This window comes from Lytechinus variegatus, chromosome 6, assembly GCF_018143015.1.
Source record: "Lytechinus variegatus isolate NC3 chromosome 6, Lvar_3.0, whole genome shotgun sequence".
NCBI classification, from domain to species: Eukaryota; Metazoa; Echinodermata; class Echinoidea; order Temnopleuroida; family Toxopneustidae; genus Lytechinus; species Lytechinus variegatus.
Genome location: NC_054745.1, coordinates 45,037,889 through 45,063,721, shown reverse-complemented (window position 1 = coordinate 45,063,721; position 25,833 = coordinate 45,037,889). Strand labels below are relative to the sequence as shown.

General features: G+C 35.3%; 1 protein-coding gene across 1 annotated transcript; it reads right to left on the bottom strand.

The window, feature by feature from the left end:
* Positions 1–1,198: 1,198 nt before the first annotated feature.
* LOC121417523 lies at positions 1,199–25,478 on the bottom strand. Its single transcript, XM_041611243.1, has 6 exons — positions 25,272–25,478; positions 13,360–13,459; positions 8,766–8,866; positions 2,563–3,782; positions 2,109–2,163; positions 1,199–2,021 (listed from the first exon to the last, which is right to left on the bottom strand). Exons 4-6 carry the CDS (start codon positions 3,762–3,764, stop codon positions 1,476–1,478), a joined length of 1,803 nt encoding a protein of 600 aa, XP_041467177.1. The 5' UTR covers positions 3,765–3,782; positions 8,766–8,866; positions 13,360–13,459; positions 25,272–25,478; the 3' UTR covers positions 1,199–1,475.
* Between the last annotated feature and the right edge of the window lie 355 nt (positions 25,479–25,833).

Here is a 25,833-nt window from a genome sequence, read left to right as displayed (position 1 = left end):
GGGGACACCAAATATCTCCAGGTATACGAATGCTTTCCTTTGTAATAAACACACACCTGCTAAATATAAAATTGAAGGTAAGTTACTTTTATTTATTTGAAAGAACCTTGAAATCAGTCATAATTTTTACATGTATCAATATTATACCATAAAACATTTCCACCGAAAAAATCCTCATGCAGCATGCCGTCATTGTTTTTTTTTTACCTTAAAAAGAATGTTTGTGCCATATGATGATTTATGTTCCTATGCAAATTTCACATATCACTCGTCTTTTTTGTTTGTTCAGCTTTCTTATAAATATTTGTATTTATTTATTCATTATTATTAAACACACCCTTTCGTCAAAACCGGGGGGGGGGGGGGGCTTTGGACGAATCTTCGCGTTCGCGTTGACGCACCCTAACGCGACAGCACCCACCCTTTCGAAATCAGCAAATATGGAGTAGTGTGTGTGCAGCGCTTTGTAACCGAAAGGAAAAATGCGCTATATCAAATGACTTTTTTATTGGATTGGATTGGATTCAGGCTAAAAATGGGATACTTCTTGCGACGGCCTCCCTAATGTCTACATTGAAAAGGGCAAAATTAATAAGTCTACATTCATCGTATACCAAACAATCTTGTCAGTGTTTTGCTCTTAGTTTGTTCGCTGATAGAAACCTAATTGCTATTAGGATGGCAAGTAAAACTGATGAGATTGAAAGAGAGATGTGACACCAATGTTTAAATTAGAATTCTGGCAGGCTCATGGAAGTGAGGAAGTAAGTTAAACATGTCAATGAAAAGAATGCTTATTCCGATCGAGGGTGAATGATTCTAATCTATTTTGTTTTATATATTTTTGTTCAATTTTATCATAAATCTTTTGAATCTTTTAAATTCTTGACTAAATTTATTCAGCCACTGCATTCAGTAAATTCTGATCAATGTCAGCACCTTCATATCATGAGTGTGTTTGATTATCTATCTTTCAAATACTGGAAAATATATGAAATATGACATTATGCCATTATTTGTTTTGATTTATTTTTATTTCTGCATTCACATCGGAATCAGAATGTCAAAACATAGAGAGGTTTTATATAACAAAACTGTAGTATTTTTTCAACAAGATGTATTATACATTTCACAAAACTATAATTTTTAATGGAAATCCATCGTGGGCGTTTAGGCTTGATGATGATGACGACCTTGTAATATTATATGCAATATGACCTCACCAATACTATTTTCAAATAATGATATAGAAACCTATTTCCTCATGTCTGATACATGTTCTTGGATACGGGAGTTTTGGGGGTTTATTTTTTTTAAAGAAATGCCTATTGTTGACCGTGATGTTTGAAATGGGTCAGAGTTATTAGGTCTTATTAGGCCTCACTGCTACAGATATTTCAATTATCCAAAGATGGTATTATTCTGGTCAGTGTGTCTCATATTCATCATAGTGAATGATCCTGACATATCATCGTTTAGAATGTGAGTCGCTTTTCGAAGACGAGAATACTATCTCCATTACAAGTAATTATCTTGCCTGATGATGGGATCATTACAGGAGATAAGAAAAGGTAACATTTCCTAAGCTCCACAGTCCCTTGATCAGTCAGTCTAGTTGTTAGAGGGAATGACGTCACTCTTCTCTTCTTCACTTCACTCCCTCTCATCACCTGATCAATCATACACGTCTTGTACTCATCATCTGAGGTCACAACGTAGAGGTCGTCTGTTATAGGATCAACACTGACATTCAAGATGACATCACTGTGGGGGATTTCCCTTTGACCACCCTCTCTGTCTATGATTAGTACTCTCTTATCACCAGGTTGAGCGATGATGTGACCTGATGATATCACACCTCGCATCACTACATCCTCTTTACATTTGATGGTATTCACGATCTTACTATCAGCTGGGTTGATGACGTATATCTTAGACTTACCCCACTCAGCAGCGATGATCATCCCATCACGGTCAACAGCTACATCCACCCATGAGATATCGTCCGTTGTGTTCGTAACCTCTTTAAAAGTTAACCAGGAGTAAAGACGAGTTAAGCGACCAGGAGATGACGAGATATTGTGAGGTTTTTCTTTTGGTATTGTGACGTCATTGATGCGCATCCATTGTCTGTCATACACACTGATGCATCCAGTTAAAGAGAAATTCCAGTAGTTGCAGTAAACACTGATTTCATGAGAAAGACTGTAAAACAAGGCTTAATTGCCAGTATATCATCGAGGATCTAGATCTGGTACAGTTACATTAACTGGAGTTTGTGAAATCTTGAAATCTACGCTGAAAAATGTTCACACCGAAAATCCCCAACACAGATAAGCGCACGTGGGACAATGTATAATTATTGCTTAGGGCGTCGGGCCCGACGCCCTACCCGAATCCCGTGCTTATTTGCAGATTTCTCAGCAATTACACAATTTCTTCCAGAATCCTTTGGCACATGCGTTTTATTTATACAAACAGACACTTTAGTGGTCATTTAATTGGATTCTGTACGAACTCATTTTGATATCGTTACCAAAACTAGCATTTACCTTTAAACTGTTCCCTGTACAACCTTTACACCATTTACCACACACTATCTTGTCATCATTCAGTAATGCACAGGAGAATACAAATGATGTATCAGTACCTGTTATCACTCTCTGAATGTGTTTAGTGTTTATATCTAACATGTATGTATGTCTATCTGACAACCAGTCGGTGATGATCACATTACTTTTATCTATGCAACCAACAATCCGTGGGAATGTGAATTTATCTTTGACATTGATTGTATCACTAAGCATCCACTTGCCATCATACCCACCAATCCTACCATCATACTTCTCTCTCCCAACACCCTTCACAAACCTCACACCTGATATTATATCAGTGATTTGTTTCACATCATTCTTATAAAGTGGTTTCTTTAGTTTATCACTCACTGACATGTTCACACTATGACCGTCTTTAACAATGTTTTTATCGTCTTCTAGTACTGTATCTATGGTCTGTATTGCATTCTCTATTGTTTTTGTTTCATCCTGCAATGATTTCATCAACTCTCTGATCTTCCTATCCTTCTCTTTAACAATGTTATCAATGTCTCTATGAAGACCAATCTTCTTATTGTCCATGTGTCTTTGTCTAATCTGTGCATTTGTATGGATTAATTCAAGTTGTTTCTCTCTCTCTTCATTGTTCTTTCGAATCTTTTCATTGATCTTCATTATCTCTTCTTGGAGTACTTGATTCTTACCATCAAATGCAAGATTAATTTTGTCAGCCTCCATCTTCTCATTTGCTTCATCTATGTTGATCGCCTCCTTGATTATGGAATTAACTTCATCTTTCAAAACTTGTAGATGGGTGTCTGTGTCTTTCGTGCATTGGTCAATTTCATTTTCGTACAGACGACCTTCTTTCAATTTGTCCCTCCCTTTTTCTTTTAGAACTGTTAGCCTCGCCCCATTGTCTTTTATTGCATCATTTATATCTTGTCTCTCGCAAGGCTGTTGATGTTTGATAATAGCGCATGAATAACACAATGGAACGCCATGAGATTTGCAATATAATTTTACCTTTTCATTATGTTCTTCACAATAAATATTTGGTACACCTCTTTTAACTCTTGCGATGCATCCTTCTTTAGAGGCGCAGTCATCACAGAGTCTCTTTTTCTCCTCCACGTAGTACGTCACATCTGTGATTGATTGACACTCCTTTCCTTCACATTGTTGGTCTAGGGTGAAGTTAGCCGCCATGATGATCAGAGTATTGATCTGAGAAATATGAAAGACAGATATATCACAAGAGAAGGAGTATAATTGCAAGGGCGTAGGCTGGTTTGAGCAAGGATAGGTGCACATCATGCCCGGGGGGGGGGGATACCACGCGCGACCATGGGGTCTCGAAAAACAATTCTGAAAATGCACCCCTTTATAAGAATTGGCATGTGAAACCCTATCCTTAACAAGTACTTGAAAGAAAACGGTACCATTGGCAAGCATTCCCTGGATTGACCCCCTAAACAAGTACAGCAATATTTTATTGTTTTGTTTCGGACGTCGGTCGGACTCTGAAGTGTTGGAGCAAAAAGTACACCCTTTATAAAACATTTTAGTATCTTTTATAACCTCGCAAATTTGACCAAATATCTTGCAAAATATAAATACCCCTCTATTCAGTATTTTTATATTTTGACACCCTTATTACATTAAGTACGTAACGTGCCCTATCTTGAAAAAGAGCCCCCTACCCTTTTACGCGTTTCTTTGTTCGTGCATGGTATCCACTCGTCAATAGAAGTGCCCCCCGACTTCCTGGGTAGGTCCGTGGAACTAAAGTGGCATGGGGTGTGTTGCACCCACAAATGTAATAACGCCCACAAATGTAATAACACTTTACCCACAAATGTAATAACGCCCACAAATGTAATAACACTTTACCCACAAATGTAATAATTTTTGATCGCCCACAAATGTAATAATGACTTTACCCACAAATGTAATAAATTTGAAGGGATTTTTGGCGAATTTGTTCTAAACATAAATCCTATAGTAATGCGTTCATATAGCACAAAAGTGCAAAGTCTTTTTTTCAGACCGGGTTAATAAAACATCAAAGTACAAGTCCAAAGTCTTTCTTCCAGACCCGGTTGTTTAAAAAAATTGTGATATAAGTCCAAAGTCTTTTTTTCCAGACCCGGTTGTTTAAAAAATTATAATATAAATCCAAAGTCTTTTTTCCAGACCCGGTTGTTTCAAAAATTATAATATAAATCCAAAGTCTTTTTTCCAGACCCGGTTGTTTCAAACTTTATAATATAAGTCCAAACTAAGATATGATAATGATATTCCTGTGGAAAAAATGGGAATCGAGCTTAGTCTTTTCTCCAGACCCAGTTAATTAAAACTGGTGGAATTAATGTCTTTGTTGTTGTTTAAACTTATACGGTGTATATTGTGAATATAATTATGCACTAAGAGTAAATTGAGAATCAAGCATAGTCTTTTCTCCAGACCCGGTTACCTGTTATTTAAACATTACGAATAATAGTTTAAAAACAGTATAAAGACCCCATAATCTTATTAATGCTGGATATATAGCGTAGTCTTTCAGCCCGACCATTTTTTCTTTAAAAAACGCTAATAGTAAGAATTAAAAAAAATCAAAGTTTAAGACCAAACAAACCTTCAACCTAAGAACCTGTTTTAAAAGAGGTTTAGAGTGTTGTCTTTATTCCAGACCTAAAACAGTTACGAAAAAAATCTTCTAACATAAGACCTTATATTCTTATTCTCGTGGAATAACACGAGTTTTTAAACGTACTCTTTCCTCCAGACCCGGCTATTAAAAAAAGTAACTGAAAAAGTTCGAATCTAAGACCAAATTTCCAAAGTTTCACCCAGTAAAAATATGTCATTTTTAAAATAACACTACTACCCCTACAAAACATTGTAATAACGCGTGGGTAAAGCAGACATCCTTTCTCCAGACTTGGTTACTATTTGAAACATAAAATAGTTTTTTTACAAATATTCTAAAACGAATACCCAATAATCTAATTACTGTGGAACAACATGAAGACCGATTGTCGAAGATCGACTTTCCTCCAGACACAATTATTTCAGGAATAAAAAATCAATAAAACTCAACCCCCAACAACGAATCTAAGAACCAACAATCCTCCAAATTAAGACCATGCATGTAGAAAAGCACACGTTTAGAGCGTTGTCTCTATTCCAGACCCGGTGATTTAAAAATGATTTAAACAATCCTAAAAACAAAAGACTCATATTCTTATTCTTGTGGAATAACACGAGTATTATGCTTAGTCTTTCGTCTGGACCAGGTTATTTAAAAGATAAAGAAATATTGAAAAAAAATGACAGCTGAGACCAATCTTCAAAATTAAACCCACTTATTATGCTTGGGCTTAGAGTGTTGTCTTTACCCCTCACCGACGTATATTATAACTTTTGAAACGACCGGGTCTGAAAAAAAAGACTTTGGACTTGCATTATAATTTTTGAATTAACCGGGTCTGGAAAAAAGACTTTGGACGTATATTATAATTTTGAAACAACCGAGTCTGGAAAAAAGACTTTGGACGTATAGTATAATTTTGAAAAACCGGGTCTGGAAAAGACTTGGACTTGTACTGTAATATTTCATTAACCGGGTCTGGAAAAAAGACTTTGAACTTTTGTGCTATATGAACGCATTACTATAGGCTATTAGTTTAGAACGAATTCGCCCAAAATCACTTCAAATTTATTACATTTGTAGGTAAAGTCATTATTACATTTGTGGGTAAAGTGCATTATTACATTTGTGGGTAAAGTGTTATTACATTTGTGGGCGTTATTACATTTGTGGGTAAAGTGTTATTACATTTGTGGGCGATCAAAAATTATTACATTTGTGGGTAAAGTGTTATTACATTTGTGGGCGTTATTACATTTGTGGGTAAAGTGTTATTACATTTGTGGGCGTTATTACATTTGTGGGCGATTATTACATTTGTGGGTGTAACAGGGTGCACAACTTGGAGAGGTGGAAGCCAAGTTTAGAAAATCAGCTGTTGAAAGTAGAACAAGGGGAAGGTGCACGTGCAACCAGTGTTAATTCCCCAGCGTACTATCTTGATAATACAAAGGAAAAAAGATGGATAGAGGGCATGGTCTTGGGGAGTGGGGGTGCTTGGGTGTTTAAGCACCCCAAGAAATTTATTGGGGTGCCGCGTGTATTATTCTCCACAGGCAGCCCTCCCCCCGGTATTCTGAAAGATGTGTAAAAATGCCAATGGTAACCAAATGACCTTCATTTTCTAGTGAAATCCTCTTTTTTTTGCTTTCCGAAGTCCTCTGAACCAATTTAATCTTCATTTTGTAGTAAAAACCCTTTTTTCTGTATTTAAAATTCCTAGGCACCAATAACCCTTTTTTTTCTTCTTTTCAAATCTCCTTCAGCAACCCAGTCAAAAAATCGTTCCCATGACACTGAAGGGGGAGGGGTATATGTGGACGTGATAATAGACAAATAGTAGTAGTAATAGTAGTATTAACAGTAGTAGCAGTAGTAGTAGTAGTAGTAGTAGTAGCAGTAGTTGTACATGTAGTAGTAGAATTAGTAGTAGTTGTAGTAGTAGCAGCAGTAGTGATAGTAGTAGAAGTAGTAATAGTATTAGTAGTAGCAGAAGTAGTAGTAGTAGTAGCAGTAGTAGTAGTAGTAGTGGTGGTGGTGGTAGTAGAAGTAGTAGTAGTAGTAGTAGTATAGTAGTAGTAGTAGTAGTAGTAGTAGTAGTAGTAGTAGTAGTAGTAGTAGTAGTAGTAGTAATGATAATAATAATGATGATGATAATAATAATAATAACAATAATAATAATGGTAATAATACTGATAATAAAATGATAATAATGATGATGATAATAATAATACTAATAATACTACAAATAATAACATTTATAAGATGCTTTGTATGGGTGTTTCAAAGCGCACAGGTTGGCTGACTAAAGTAAATAATAAAATATCCATTAATTAAATAAAATTAATAATTAAAAAAAAACTATGTCATCGTTGAGAAAAGGTGAGTTTTGAGTGAGGATGTGAAAATCTCAACAGAGGGAGCATTTTGAGTTTGGAGCTTGTTCAGGGGCAATAATATACAAAGCACTATCACCGTATCTGATCTTCGTATGCGACGGCCGTGGTTCAAATTAGACAAAGATGAGCGGCTGGATCTGAATGACGAAGAGGAACGAAGAAAGACTAGGTCTAGGGGATACTTGGGTGCCATATTATGATTAATTTGTTTGCTTCTATACAATTCAGATGCTGAGCGCCTGGCAAGAAGTCAGGGGACGATTGCACGAAAGGGTCTTTGCAAGGACCGTCTTTCGTGTCGCCCATCTTTTATGATACGCTATAAGCGGGGTGTTTCTGAAATTTATGATAAAGAATAAGATTTGTTAGCTTGCTTTTAAATCAAATTTTATACAAGTTCATGATATATCACATCATTTTATAAACAAACATTTTGTTTATTTTAACAGACGAATTAAATATGTATGCAGATGATTTATTCAAAATGCGTTCCACATAGAAATGGGCGACAGGAAAGCCGGTCCTTGCAAAGACCCTTTCGTGCAATCGGCCCCAAAATGTTCCATTTTATTAAAGTCTTTGGGATGACTCGGCAAGTGATCGAACCCACGACCTCCTATTCATGAGGGGCGCGCTCTACCGTTGAGCCACCATGCCTGATGTGTGAAAATAAAAAAAAATAATAGGAAAAGGAAGAGGAAGGGAGAAAGAGAATTGGCAAGAGGGGGTCGGAGAGAGAGAAAGAGAGAGAGAGAGAGATCGAGAGAGAGAGAGGAGCCTTTAACAAAAGAAAAGAGAAGAATAAAATGAAATGTAATGAAAGATAAAACGAGTAAGCTTTTAAAAGAAAAGAGAAGAAGAACTACAGCACGAATAAGAAAGGAAATGGGGAGAAAAAGAAAAGAGAGAGAGAGAAAGGGATTGTGAAATGAGTACGAAAGTAAGATGAATGGAGGGAGAGAGGGGAGAGAAGGCAATAAATGATGAAATTTTATCGATTTACATTAGCAAATATGCCCTATTATGAAACCTATTTCTTAATCTTAAAATATTAAATCTTTTTAAATAAATGAAATGAAATTATATATATAAAAAACAATGATTGTAAGGTGAGTGGTGAGAACTTTCGATTTATTTTTCATAAATATGAAATTTTACCTGATATGGTAGTCCCTGTCTTTAAGCTGTTATGTCTATCAGACATTCGCAGTAGATGGCGTAGTTCCCGATTCAGCACAACGTTGAAGGTGTAATCCAGACTAAAAATGACATAATTTAAATAGAGAAAAAGTAAAATCAGACAAACATTTCCATTATAATCGATGAAAAATTGAAAACAGTTGTTTTCTATGGAACCCTTTTACGCATGTCTTTGTAAAAATGAATATTTCCATCGTCTGACTGTTACATATATGAACTTACTAAATTAGAATTTGCTTATTTACTCAAGTTTGCCCACAAAGAATAAAACGCAATATAGGATTGACTTTTGATTTCATATGTAAGATCACATATGCTTGTTTTGTCAGTGGGAGACATGTTGCACGCGCATGCACCATCAATTGCGAATATAGGCCTAAATCGTTTTCACCAAATATTGTCAGATTTTGAAATTCAATAACTTCGGTACTTTTTTTAAACTGGATTTTGATCAAGCTTTGATCACAATTAAAGAAGGATTTAACATAACAATAAAAATAAAAATAGAATAACATCGATCCGGAAGCATGCGCAATGAATGACTGACTGTTAGTCCCAATTAAAACATCTGCAATTCTTTGTGTGATTTGTATATCAAAAATTCTTTGTACTGGAAAAAGGAGTATTTGAATATAAATCAAAGGTGTGTTAAAGCATCTTAAGAGATGGCGGTAAAAAATTAGTTAGCATGTATAACAAGCCTATTCGCCGAATTATCCAAACTCTAACTGCATAATCAACACCCAATTGATTATGTAACGTTTGGAAAAGAACCATGGCTTTGATATATAGTTGAGATATCATATAGTGCATACCATTATCACAATGGGGTAATTGAATAATTGAAAAACTCGACAGTCGAATGACCGTATAAGAATGCAATTTAAAGACCTCGAGTATGTTTTGCCTATTAGAGCTTTGAAGCCAATGTAAAAAATTCCATCCATTCAAACATGTAAACAAAAAACAACATGTATTTATATCACGTCCAAAGAATTTTGTGTGCAAGAATTGTTTACAGACTTTACAGTTTACTGAGAGCCAAGTATTGCGTGAAAGATATATATATATATATATATATATATATATATATATATATATATATATATATATATATATATATATATATATATATATATATATATATACACCTTATCATCGTGATAATCGAAACTAGGAAACAATGTATCGAATTCCATAAGAAGAGGAAAAAGAGTGTTTTATTTGTATATAATTTATCTCATCTCCTTATTTTGGTCTCATAAACAGATGAAATGTTGTTGTTTTTTCCTTTTATCGTATCTCATGCAATTTTTTTTTCTGTTTTAAAACACTGAGTACTTTGGAAATCTTAGCAGTCAAAGTTTAAAAGAAGAGGGGGAAAGAAAACCCTCCATTACTATCAGGCATGAAAATTCTTAAATTATAAGACCTGTATAGGTTACAAGTTTAAGAAGATAAGCTGGATGACATTTAGGCTAAAAAACACCCTTTTTCCTTTTTCATCCAAGTAAAAAATAAGAAATGTTATATGCATTTCATTTACATATTTCATCATTTCAATCTGTTATTGCCCTTCTGAATGTGCGCATTTATATGTATCTAAACCCCTCAAAAAAAATTTTGCAACTCAGTTTTGTGGGATGATATCTCTTTGGTTAATGAAGTATAAAAGATGAAACTGGTTTCATTGGAAAGCTGAATTATTCCTCTTTACAATGACATGCCATTTGCTGTGATTATGTAATCATGGAATATGCAGTCACCCTGAACATTGAGAAAAGTCAGAAGTGAAATGTTGCAAAATGCATTGATTTCTAACAAGAGTCTCCATTTCTATAGAATTTCCACCATGCAGGTGACAGTGAATGCACTCGGTCCATCCTCAAAACAATTGGAAATTCGCTATTGGAAACGATGCATTTTGCAACATTTCATTTCTAACATTGCTGCGTATTATCATGTCTGTGTATTCCATGATAACACTAGCATTACAAATGACACATGATTGTAAAGGAGAATAATCATGCTTTCTAAAGATATCACTTTTACACATGATGATGGCACATTAAGAAATTTATTGGCACTCAAACTTGCAGTTTGAGTTGCAGAACTCAAACATGAAATGGCAACGAATTTTGCAACATTTCATTTTTTACATTGCTGCATATTTATCATGTCTGTATATTTCATGATAACACTAGCATTACAAATGACACATGATTGTAAAGAGGAATAATCATGCTTTCCATTGATACCACTTTAACATATGATGATGGCACACTAAGAAATTTATTAGCACTCAAACTTGAGTTGCGGAACTTTTTTTGAGGGGTTTATATGACATGTAGGACCTAACATTTGAAATTCACTATCTTCGTATATACAAATTTGTAACACTAATTTATCATTTAAGAAGAATATAAAGAATTTATTTATATATATTTCGAAGTTGTTGAATGAGTGATGAGACTCTGTCGTGGACTTTTTTTATCATTGCTTCATTTGGGTGGTGCACCGTGAGGCTGCTAATGTGAATTGACTAAATACGACATGCATGACATGACAGGGTTGGTTGCACTCCATCACCGGCACAATTCCCACATTTTCCTTCTTCCATATCGCTTTCTTGTTCACTAGAGCTACATGTAGCATTTCTTCTTCTTCAACAACATTTGTTTCGAAATCCAAATCTAGATATAACTTTATGGTTTTCTACCATTTCATGTTCGAACTACTCAGTGACAGTGTGGAGAAATCGCACGTTCACTACTATTCGCAATAGGTTTTGCGCGCGTGTGTGGATCTTGATGTGTGAGAGCTATATCACGTCTCTGGTGTCATCATACACGTCATCAAATTCGAATCAATTCAGAGACCAATGCAAGGCATTTCTCAGAGAGGCATTTTAGCGCTCTTTAATTGGGGATTTCCACCTCATGTAAAATTTTCGTTATTTTCAAATGACCTAATGATAATCCCCATGTTACCTTTCCATTGATATTTAATAAGACCAGGACCTTACCGTTGGTCACGGCATGGGGGGGGGCGCTAGCAAAAATTTTGAGTCACTTAGTGTCCGCGCGAAGCGCGCTCAGTTGCCAGGTATACTGACCTAATAGAGGCATTTAAGGACAGTGCCATTGAACAGATATGTATATCACTGATCAAACAATGCGAGCGCGAAGTCCGAGCTGAAAATTTGTGATATTCAGACCTAAAAAGGGACATTATAATTATTCTTTTTAAAATTATGATACGTACCTGTCTCGCTAAACAAACACAGCTGAAATGTTGTATATATTGATCCCAAACAAAGACATTTTAAGGACTATATTTTAGGAATCCATTGAGAGTATACATATCTCACCATTGTCATCTAATGCGAGTGCCAAGCGCTTGCTGATTTTGTTATAATTACATCTAATCACATGAAGCACTTTCTGAAGTAATTGTGATAATGATTTTTATACGCATCTCAATATATTACGAGCGCGAAGCGCGAGCTGAAAAATTCGGAAATTCAGGCCTGAAGATGGGCTTGTTTGTAGGAATTCACTAAGACCTTATGTGTTTCACTAACCAAATATTACGAGCGCGAAGCGCGAGATGGAATTTTTAAAATAATTATTCAGATCAGAAAACAGGACATTTAATGACTGATTTTAGGCATTGATGAAGAGCAGACATATTTCACTAATACACTCATGCGAACATAACACGGAGACAGGATTTTTTTTATTAAGACCTTAACATGGGGGAATCACTTTAAGTAGTCATGACAAAGAACCATAGTTCACTTCATAAAAAAAATAATAACTCGGAGTGCGAGAATTGACTTGAAAACGGGAGGTTTTCGTACAACTCGATTATATATCTCTTTAAACAGACAATTCGAGCACCAGGAACAATAAAGACATAGGCCCTGGGAAAATTATGCTTCATAAAGTTGTGAAAAAATGTTTTTATGTAATATAACATAAAATAATCATAATATGATATACCATTATTATGAACAATAATGCTTCTTTCTCACTTATGTTTCTTTTCATTTCTCCCTCTTTTTTTCCTTTTCCCCGTTGTTTTAGGGGGGGGGGCAGCCGATTAGGGGGGCATGTGCCCCCCCCCCTTTCCCCCGTAGTTACGCCACTGAATAATATTCTATTCATAATCAGTATATTTCTCCCTTAACAAAAGAAAAGAGAGGATGAAAGGAAGAAGACAATTAAATGCAATTAAAGAATAACGTGGAGTAAGAATTTAAAAGAAAGGAGAAGGAGAACAACAACACAAATAGGGAAGGAAAAGGGGGAGTAGTAGAAGAAGAGAGAGAGAGAGGGAGAGAGAAGAAAAGGATAGTAAAACGAGTAAGAAAGTGAGATGAATGGGAAGGAGGGGTCAATAAATGATCATGGTTTATCGATTTACGTAAATGGCCTATTATGAGATTTATTTTTTCATCTTGAAATATCAAATCGCTTGAAATAAATGAAAGGGCATGATTTATCTCATTGTAGGGTACGTTAAATAAGAGAAACAAATGAAATTTTACCTGATTGGGTAAACTCTCTCTTTAGGCTGTTAGGTTCCTCAGATATTCGCCGTAGATGGCGTAGTTCCCGATTCAGCACAACTTGAAGGTGTATTCCAGACTAAAAATTATATAATTTGAATAGAAAAAGAATAAAATCAGACAAAGATTACAATAAAAAACAACAAGTTAAAAACATTTTTTTTCTATGGAACCCTTCTATGCATGTAGTATGGCTACAGGGGTGCCCATTAAGACGCACTGGTGGAATATATGTAATGTATTTGATTTGTACCTTTTTAAAGGTATAATGTGGTATTGTTTTTAGGTGATCTGTCAATCGACAGATCAACTATTAATTTCGTAAGAATTTTCTTTTTTATTATTTATTTATTTCTTAATTTTTATTTTTCCACCCTTTTCTTGTTACCATAAAATCTCCAAATGTACATTATCAATTATCTTCAAAATATCATCAGATATGGGGACTTATCATGTCATATGAACGAAACAAGTTCAAGGTCAAAAGGTCATGACGTCATCTAGACGCCATTTTGTAAAATGACATTATCAATCGTATCTTCATTATCAATTATCAAAAATTAACCATATTTACATCACATTAACTTCAGGTCAAGAATCAACTGTCCATGTCATCAAAAGTCATGTAAAGGTCGCTTTTTGACCAAAGTAGAGTATGTTTCAGGTAATTTTAAGCATTTCACAAATTTGCGCGCGCGCACGGTTACGCGCGCGTTCCCGCGCGTAGCGGCACTATAAAACACAGGATCGCCATTTTTCTCATATCAATGCACCGATAATATAATTTTGAACAATTTGATACCTTGATCAACCTTCTACGACAAGTAATAAAGGAATTTAGTCTGGTCTGTTAGCGTCAAAAATGCCCTACTTGTGGACACGGTGGACAAAAGCATGATTTTTTCTCCAGACCTTTGTTTATGTATAAGAATTAAGAATGGGGTATGCTCCAAAAAATCTGGCTGCAGGAACAGTGAAAAAATGGGTGAAAATGTCAGAATTTATGAGTTCAGATTTGTCTGGTATATAGACTAGCGCTAGTGCAAAACTCAATAGCAGTGCATTATTTTGCATTGGATTAGTTCTTGAATTCAGACCCCTTTTGAACAGATCTTCTGTTTGTCCTCGCATCTCAATGCACCAAATATCTGAATGAAGATGCTAACCAAGCGGAAGGGTGACAGTGGAGGGGGTTGAATGTTGGTGTGTGTGTACGTATTTTGGTCTTGGGGTAAAGGTGTGCAAGACACATTTTTTGCATGTGTTGGAAATTGTGTTGCCATGGTAACAGTGTATTATTGCAAAAATAAGGTAAAAATCTTGCAGTTAGAACCACTTCCTCTGTTTTTAACCGATTCTCATGAAATTTGGCACACACATTGGTCTTGAGGTGAAGATGTCTAAGACACACTTTTGTGTGTCTTTCAGAAATCTTGTTGCCATGGTAACAACATATTATATGGTGAAAATTGGGAAAAAATCTTACAATTCAAACTGCTTCATCATTTTTCAATCAATTTTCATGAAATTTGGCACACACATTGGTATTGAAGTAAAGATGTACAAGGCACTTTTTGTGTGTGTTTCCAAAATTGTGTTGCCATGGGAACAACATATTATATGGCAAAATTTAGGTAAAAGCCTTGCAATTTGAACTACTTCATAAGTTTTTTGTTGTTGTTGTTTTGAACCAATTCCCATGAAATAATTATGGCTCACACATTGGCCTTGAGGTAAAGATGTGCAAGAACCTTTTGTCAGAGAGTGCATTGCCTTGGTAACCACATTTAGCCAGAAATATGGGGAAAACTCATCGTGGATCAGTCTACTTCTCAGTTTTCAGCCTGTGCTCATAAAAGTTGACACAAATATTCATTTTGGGTAAAGATTCATATTCAGTATTAAAAGGGAATCAAGCCTTGGTCATAATGTTTTGTGCATGGAAAAGGAGAAAAATAAGAATGGTGAAAGTTTTAAAGAAATCGGACAAGCAAAATAAAGTTATGGCTGCTTTAAAATTAAGATCCCTAAGGCTGCTAGTATGTAGAATTCAAATTGGCAACTGGGTAAGTAAATTATGACAAGGGGTGGGGCCGCAAGGACAACTTTCCCATAAGACTAGTAGTTATCAGGATTTTTGGTTTTCTCCTAAATCCCTATTCCATTGGGGCCGTAATATAAACCCGGTAAAGATATAATTTGAAGTAAAACTTTTGAAAAAAAGAAATTTTAGCTAATTAATTATTCCAGTACATGGAAGAGTGGTCCTTGCCTTCTTAAATCACTGTGACATCACATATGCGGTCAATTTGAAGTCTTCATGGGTATAGTGATTACCAATGTTTATAACTTTAATATGTTCACAACTTTGTTATGGTTTGTCCGATATTGTTCAAACTTTGACCTATAAACTTGTCTGATTTTTCATTTTCCTCTAAAAACATGTTTATTTGGGTTTGATTCCCCTTTATAACGTCATATGATAGCGCAGGGTATTAATCACCTTCAATAATATTTATAGGCTTTTTGGGGGGGGCGGAGAAGGTCCTTAAAAACTGACAACATAAAAATATAGGTTAATGGCCATGACTATGAGAAACTTAAACACTCTTAAAAAAACACCCCTTACATTTTTTTTTGGGGGGGGGGCTTTAGAAAATTGCAAGTGAATTTCTAAAACAAGTGCAGATATTTTTGTATATATCTATATTTCTATAATAATTAGTTGCACGATGAAAGGTACACTTTAAAATATGTCAGAAAAAATATACTTAGAGAGAGACAGGAAACAGAAGATGGCATGGTGAAGCTCAAAATCAAGAGTGATGTGAAAGTTAAAAACAAAGAGTAGGAATGGAATATGAATAAAAGACTGAGTCATCATCATCATCATCATATCAGCCATGTTCAGCCCACTGCAGGGCGAAGGCCTCCTCAAGTTGGTACCAAAGGTGCTTGTCTTGTGCTGACGCAATCCAATTTATACCAATGAATTTTGTGAGCTCGTCACTCCATCTCAATTTCTGTCTACCCCGATTTCGTGATCCTAGCCATGGTCTCCATTCTGTGATGCGTTTGGTCCACCTATTATCATGTGATCTTGCAAGGTGGCCAGCCCATCTCCATTTCATTGATTTAATTGCTTTGATTATGTCTATTACTTTAGTCTGATTCCTAATACATTGTATGGTTTTCCTATCGCGTTTTGATATCCCTAGCATTATACGTTCCATACTGTCTTGAGTGGTTTTTAATTTCTGTTCCATTTTCTTTGTTACAGACCAGGTTTCGGAACCATAGGTCATTGCCGGTATAACACATTGATTAAAGACTTTTCTTTTAAGGCAAATTGGCATACTGCTCTTCATAATGTCATTAAAATTCCCAAAAGCGATCCATCCAGCTATTGTCCTCCTTTTAACTTTTTTAACTGAGTAGGAGCATATAAATAAACAATGGTTAATTGGGTACTGTAAACAATTTTTTTTTTGTCAAATCAGAATGCCTTAAGCTTCAAATGAATGGTCTGAAGTACAAAGGACTATTCTTACCTTTGAAGGGGGGGGATTTTCTGCTAAAAAGTATTATCAGCCCCCTATTTTTCGGGGGGTGTTAAGTTCCTAGTCATAATCCTTTAACTGTAATTTTAATGAGGTCATTTTCTAAAGACCCCACCCCCCCAAAAAAAGAGTGATGTCTAGCTTTAAAAATGCATTGACCCCTGAGGGACAAAGGTGTAGACTGGTTTGAGCATGGGGAAGTAGAACTAAAAGTGGTATGGGGAGGGGTGCACATCTTGGGGAGGTGGAACTAAGGTTTGGAAAATCAGCTGTTGAAAGTAGAAGGGGTACACATTTTGTTTTGCTTGCCAGTGTTGGAACTCTTCTGCTTCAGCGGAAGGTTTCATATTCACCCAGTGTACCTCCAGCCTAAATGCCCTTAAGGGGATGCGTTTTTTAAGAGTGTTTATCATTTTCATGTTTCTAATGGCCACTGCCTTTAACCTTCTTTGATGTCAGATTTAAAGGACTAATCCTGCCCCTTCCCCCAAACCCAGAAATATTAATGAAGGTGATTAATACCCCCACATTTTAATGCAGAGAAGACATTTAGAATTTAATATGAATCTTTACCCTAAGATGAATATTTATGAGCACTGACTAAAAACAGGGGAAGAAGTTTGATCCACAATAAGTTTTCCTACATTTCTGGATATCATATGTGGCTACCCTGGTGATGCACTCTCTGACAAATGCAAAAAAAAAGGTTCTTGTACATCTTTACCCCAAGGCAAATGTGTGAGCCAAATTTCACGAGAATTGGTTCAAAACTGATGAAGTAGTTCAAATTGCAAGGTTTTTACCTAAATTTTGCCATATATGTTGTTCCCATGGCAACACAATTTTGGAAACACACACAAAAAGTGCCTTGTACATCTTTACTTCAATACCAATGTGTGTGCCAAATTTCATGAAAATTGATTGAAAACTGATGAAGCAGTTTGAATTGTAAGATTTTTTCCCAATTTTCACCATATAATATGTTGTTACCATGGCAACAAGATTTCTGAAAGACACACAAAAGTGTGTCTTAGACATCTTCACCTCAAGACCAATGTGTGTGCCAAATTTCATGAGAATCGGTTAAAAACAGAGGAAGTGGTTCTAACTGCAAGATTTTTACCTTATATTTGCAATAATACACTGTTACCATGGCAACACAATTTCCAACACATGCAAAAAATGTGTCTTGCACACCTTTACCCCAAGACCAAAATACGTACACACACACCAACATTCAACCCCCTCCACCGTCACCCTTCGGCTTGGTTAGCATCTTCATTCAGATATTTGGTGCATTGAGATGCGAGGACAAACAGAAGATCTGTTCAAAAAGGGTCTGAATTCAAGAACTAATCCAATGCAAAATAATGCACTGCTATTGAGTTTTGCACTAGCACTAGTCTATATACCAGACAAATCTGAACTCATAAATTCTGACATTTTCACCCATTTTTTCACTGTTCCTGCAGCCAGATTTTTTGGAGCATACCCCATTCTTAATTCTTATACATAAACAAAGGTCTGGAGAAAAAATCACGCTTTTGTCCACCGTGTCCACATAATTCCGCTAACTGACCAGACTAATTAGCCTCCATCAAAGTTTACAGCACGAGCGCGCGCGCGCACTAACCATAGACAATATATGTGCAAAAACATGCCTATACAAAATTCATTATAGCTCTTAAGATAGTCCATTGACCCCCATTTTTTTTCATATTCGAATAGAGTATGGATGGGAGATGTGATTTCATTTCACATTTCACCCGAAATTTTATCATGACGTCATCAAAATGGCGTCGGAACTCAAAATTCCCATTTTGCTACTTATGACGTCATCATAATTATGCAAATTTGACTCTAACTCTGTTAATATTGGTCAATTTTTGCTCAGTTTTTTTCTACGTTGTAGCTGAGGACATACTCTTTCTATTAAGATGGGTATATTTACGTTTTAAGAATCGAATCATCCTGAAAAATGGCAAGTAATAGAGGCATGTCATTTTCGCTCATTTTGTGTGCAATCTCTATGGGAAATGACTTTTTCTCAAAACTGGATTTTACATTCCTCTATTTCGCGAGCCATATCTCCACTTCTATAGATCGGTTTTCTCTGAGCTTGAAGTATGTTGTAGCTGAGATTGTAAGCTACCGCAATGTGGTCTTTATTTTCCGATCAGATGCCAGCGTTATGCCTTAATTTCACTTGCAAAATTGGATTAGAGATCCTCTTCATTTGCTTATGTGTAAAGAGTCCTTGGCAATATATGTCACTGTGGTCAGTATTTGATCTTACACAGCTCACTCACCTTTGACCTGTGACTCACTATATATAAAGTCTCTGATTTGGTACTAGCTCTCTCTCTACCTCTTTCTCTTCCTTTCTGCCCTATCTCTTTGTTTTGTTTTACATCAAAACTGCATGCAACTTTCCTTTCTGACACACTTATCAAAGTTTTCTACTCTAGGAGGCACATGTTTTGAGAACGTCTTCAAATTACTACTTCTGTGGGCTGGTATCATCTCACCTGAAGCAAACTTCATACATTGTGTCTTCTACGTCATCTCATATTCAAGTCCGTACTATCCCTTTTCTCTGTCATTTCACCTCGAGAAAAATCCAAGATACCGTTTGTGCTAGCCAAATTAGGTTTGTAATAATATCTGTGCGATTTTGCGTATATTGTGTCAAATATTGGGATCATACAATAATGGAAACACTTTTGATATATTGGATGATTGTCTGTCGGTAAGTGGAGATTGGCTTATTACCATTTCATCATAATTATAACCAACCCCCGCTTCACCCCATTTCCCGAATTGCAAGAGCTATCAACATATTTTGGTTTTCATCATGATTATCATATTGATCTGAATTAACATGGTGATCATATTCATGATCAAGAGAATCAGAGACAGATCACCTAATTCGTCCTCATGACGAATTAAAATTCTAGTTTATTCATTCATTTTTCATTCTTCGCTCATCCCCCTCCTATATATCACATTGTCCACTTTTCCTCTAATTCTTTACCCCTTGATTTTGTGCTAATGTTTGGCTTTTCTTTTGTAGTCTAATTATACTTTAGTGTCCGATCTCCTTACAATCTTCATAATTACTTTAACGAACCTGCCGAGTGCAGACACTACAAGCTCTGCTTTTCATGCAGGTTCCTTCATATTTCACTTTATTTACTGCCATTATCTTTGTATTTTCTATGTAACCAAATGTATTTCTTGTATTATGTTATTATTTTGTTATCTTGTGAAGTATGAAAATAAATTCAATTCAATTCATTATGCAATTGGGAATTGTTGCTTTTCTTGGGAGGGGGAGGTGGGAGAAAGCCCGTTTGAGTTCCCCTGTCCCTGAAAACTGGAACCAGCAGCAATAACCTTACATTAACAGACTAATAGTTTCGAACATACCTACTCTGGATAAAGAATCATTCTCTCATGATCAGTGTCATACCGCCATCAACGACGCAATGTGGAGAAACCATAACTTCGAGGAGGAACTTTATGCCTACTCAGCTACGAAATAATTTCGTCAATTATGAAAAACTAATATTTTTTTTAAATTAGCAATTAGCTCGATAATAATCATAACTATTAATCAATTTTTATTGCAGTTATCCAAGCGAAAAAAAATGTATGAAAGATTTATAAACAATGGTTGAGATTGTAAGTGTGTCTATATTCTTATCACATGAATTTGAGTTTTGGTCCATTTTCAACATTAATGATGACGATCAATTCAATTCATTATTTCATTTCATTTCAAACAGAAAGTTCTATATGGTTCTGCTACAAGTTAACGGAATATGTATCAAGCAGTATCAAATATAGCATATGCAGCACGTCATCAACATATCCCTCTTACATAGGGGTTGAACTAATTCCAGAATGTGGTGATATTCTCAATCAAATGTACGGGAGTAGAAAGATTATTTCATAATCTAACTTCTTTGAAAATTTCATTGATCTTGCTTCAGCGGTTTTGAATACACACCCTGTTACGTAGCAGTGATGCATGTCGTTCCAAGTTTACAACACATCTGTATTTCTGCATTGTCTTGAACATGTCACCCCTTTAAGCAGAAGGGTGAAAACCAAAACAAAAAGAAATAAGATTTAAAAAATCAAGATTTTTTATGATTGATAGGGGATCCATGCACCAACTTGAAAGAAAATATGAATGACGGATGAGTACAATAAGGTGAACAATGAAAGGCAAACCAAAAGTGTATCACACTTTGCGAAAACGAACATAACTTGTGAAAATTGGACCTTTTACATACAAAAAGGTAAGTTAATAAACCTGAGTCTATTTATTTATAAATAAAAAAGGAATGAGATCAAGAATGTAATATTGTTGAAAAAAGGCATGCATGAAACAGACATGACCTTTTGCCTCTAAAATTGTACATCTCCCATTAATATCAAACTAGAAAGGAATTGTCATGTACTCTTGCCGCTCTTCTGAACATTCGCAAGGTTGTTATTTGATGAGCCTGGTTAGATTTCCTGGTCAGCTCAGGGAATTCCCTGATTCCGAATGATCAACATGATCAAAGGGGGTCGATATGCTAGGCAGTGCAGAACCTGCAGTAGTAGCAGTGCTGCATGTATGCAAACTTGGAATCGGCTGAAAAGCACCATTGTTACAAAATAGACTGTGTATTCAAAACCATTGAAACAGGACCAATTATTTTTTTTATGGAAGTTATGAGATGAGCTTCCTATTACATACATTTAATTAAGAACAATTTCTAATTTTTAAATTAATTCAGCCTATATTCAGCCTATATCAGAGGGGCATTTTTTTTTTTGGGGGGGGCGCTGTATAGGATGGGAAAACAATATAGTAGATACTGACTGCATTTTAAGATTGCAAAAGAGAGGCATATGGCTGTGTACTGGATTATCTTGAACTTACTGATTCATTATTCTCTAAACTTTAAACATTGAAAATATTGAGATTCATATAATGCAAATTGCACTTTTTATGTATTGCTTAAATAAAAAGAGCACCTTTATCATTTTCGGGATGGTTTTACTTGGAATAGAGACATTCATATTTATCTACATGACATGAAAAACCTAGCATCTGAAATTCACTACTTTTGTATACGAATATGTAACAATAATGTATCATTCAAGAAGAATATGCAGAATTAATTGCTCTCAAATATTGTAAACGACATTTTGGGGGGTACTTTTCAGTATTTATGTCATTGATTATTTTTGTATTCATTGAAGATGCAAGTGATACCTACATCTTAACATAATAGGGGCATTCTAATTTGTATTTTTTAATGCTTATTAGTAAAAGTGTCTATTAAACAATTATAAGATGTATCATGTAATTTACTGAAAAGTGTTTTAAAATGGATTTTAATGCGATTCTTGTAAGATTATGACATCATTGACATCTGAATTTATTCATTCCAGTCACGTCTTCCTTTGGCGCAAGTCAAAATTTACATTACTGCAAAGAATACCTCTCGATCTTCCAAGGGTTAACACATACCACATAAAAATGGTATCAAATTATTTGGGAGAATATACTCTTTCCGGTAATATATAGTGAGCATACTATCATGACATATTTTCTTTCATGAAATGGGGATTTGTGAGGTGTCTTTTTTCTTACTCTCACGGTATATTTTGTCAATTACTTTTTTTATGCATGAAAAAAAAATGAAATAAACAAATAGATATAGAAATGGTCGTGGAACAATATCATCATCATCACCACCATCATCATCATCACCACCATCATCATCATTATCATTACCATTATCATCATCATCTTCATCATCATCATCATCACCACCACCACCATCATCATCACCACCATCATTATCATCATCATCACAATCATCATCATCACTATCATTATCATCATCATCACCATCATCACCATCATCATCATCACAATCATCACTATCATTATCATCACCATCATTATCATCATCATCATCACCACCATCATCACCATCATCACCATCATTATCATCACCATCATCATCACCATCATCATCACCACCATCATCACCATCATCATCATCACCATCATCATCACCATCATCATCACCACCATCATCACCATCATCATCATCACCATCATCATCACCACCATCATCACCATCATCATCATCACCATCATCATCATCACCATCATCATCATCATCATCACCATCATCACCACCATCATCACCATCATCATCATCATCACCATCATCATCACCACCATCATCACCATCATCATCATCACCATCATCATCACCATCATCACCACCATCATCACCATCATCATCATCACCATCATCATCACCACCATCATCACCATCATCATCATCACCATCGTCCTCATCATCATCATTATCATCATCATCATTTCAATTATTCATCTTTCTGGTTTATCAACTCCCCAGTGAAGAATTTAAAATACGAAAATTCTTTATTACAATTTAACTACTAAACACTAACCATGAAATATAAACTGCTAAAAATGTGAGCTAACTTCGATATACTCTCAACTCCGGTTACTCACAGAGTCGCACTGAACATTACCACTCTCCTTATACCAGAGAAATTTTGATAGACAGTTACCTGATAACCAATCAGAGGAAGTTAAAATTAATCATACCTTAAACTGTTACACCCCGAAACTAATCATATAAATGAGACTTGTTGATTATTAAAATAAATCCAATACAGATAGACTGAATTACTTCAAGAATCCATAAATAGACAATATAAATTGAACTAACTACAGAACAAGAGTTTTATACTTCATAATTATCATATTCATCGTCCCGTTTTATCTGAATCTAGTGGCGTACCGTGGGTCATGGCATGGGGGGGGCACCAGCAAAAATTTTAGTCACTTAGTGAACGAGCAAAGGGCGCTCATGTGCCAGATATACAGACCTAATAGAGACAGTTTAAGGACAGTGACATTAATGGATATGTATACGGATATGTATCTCACTGGTCGCATCTGATTTCGTTTTGATATTCAGACCTAAACAGGGACATTATAAGAATATTTTTGTAATCATGATACGTACCTATCTCGCTAAACAAACAATGCGAGCGCGAAGCGCAAGTTGAAATTTAAGGAAATTCAGACCTGAAGAGGGGCATTCTAGGGCTTATCTGTAGGAATTCACGAAGCATGCGTATTTCACTAACCAAATGATGCGAGCAAGAAGCACAAGCTGAAAATTTTTGATATTCAGTTCAGAAAAGGGACATTTTAAGGACTGATTTTAGGAATTCATGAAGAGCACACATATATCACCAATCCACTAAAGCGAATATAAGCACGGGCAGGAAATGTTTTATATTAAAACCTTAAAATAGGGCAATCACTTTAAGCAGTCATTAAAAAGAAGCATATTTCATTACATAAAACAATAATAATTCGAAGTGCGAAGAAATCTAATTGTTGTATATTGACTTGAAATGTGGAGGTGTTTATTTGTAAATGAAGCATCAATAGCTGATTAGTTAATAATCAGCAACAGTTATAGATTGAGTTGAAAGTCATGAGGATATAATTGGAGATTCAGTGCGAACAACACTGTTAGAAAAAAATAAAAGAAGTTCCTGCAGTAGAGTCTCGAGAACACCTGTAATCTTACCGATTTGCGTAATCTTACAAGAAATTGGTATTTGGAGTATGGAATCTTACAAACTTCCTTGAATAAAACATCCTTTTCCCCTTTTTTAAACAGACCTGTTCTGTTAAATTACAGAAAAATTCCTGTTTTATGAATTTACAGAATGATTCTGTTATTTCTTTCTGCAAAATCTTCTGTTTATTTTCTGTAAAATCACGTTTTTTTAACAGTAAACATGAACGATGAAGACATAGGCCCTGAGCAAATTATGTTTTACTTAGTTATTTCTTTAATGTGATATAACATATCATACATAATATATCATTATAATGAACAATAATTTATTTTTTCCCACTACGTTTCTCTCCCTTTCTCTCTCTTCTCCTTTCCCTTTTTTATGCCTGCCGATGGGGGGGGGGACACATGCCCCCATGCCCCTTGTAATTGCGCCACTGTCTGAATCTCCAATTATATCTTCATGAATTTCAATCTCATCAATCTATAACTGTTGCTGATTATTAACTAAGAATATTGATGCTTCATTTACAAATAAACACTTTACTCTATAACCTTTTCAAAGTTTCTTTATTCCGACAATTATTGTATGCTCCGAACGAAAATAAAGATCCGAAATACGACAATATCAGGTATTTCCGTGATATCAAGTTTTGGATGTAACATTGTATGGTCTACTTACCTTCTCTTTATTGACATATTATGGCATTACCTCACATGACCATCTTTTGAAAAAGAAAATGATCGTCTTAAAGCAATATTAAAACTATGTCCAAACTTCGGAGATCGATGTGTTGAAGTATAATTATCTATGCTGTGAGACAAGATGGCGTATGTACATGATCAATGTCGTTACACGTCTACGGATTACCCAGTGGTAATTCCCTTATTTCGGGGGTAATTTTCACACATGGCTAGGCTGTACTTCAGTGAGGTGGATGAATATTAAATATGAATTGAGAGAAATGTCGCAATCAAATAATTTTCAATAGTCACATGTTTGTATGGAACATGATAATACTAGCTTCATGGTGGGAGCGTTGACAATTGATGAACTTCAATGATTCTTCTGAATAGTTTGATATGAATATGAATTAAAGTAAAGAGAAGGGGAAAGAGAAACAGAGATAGTATAGCAGTGAGATTTAGGAGAATATATAAGGAAGAGACAGAAAGAGAACCAATTTTTGAAATATCTGACATTTCCCAAACAAAGTAAAAAAAAAAGAACGGTAAGTATATTT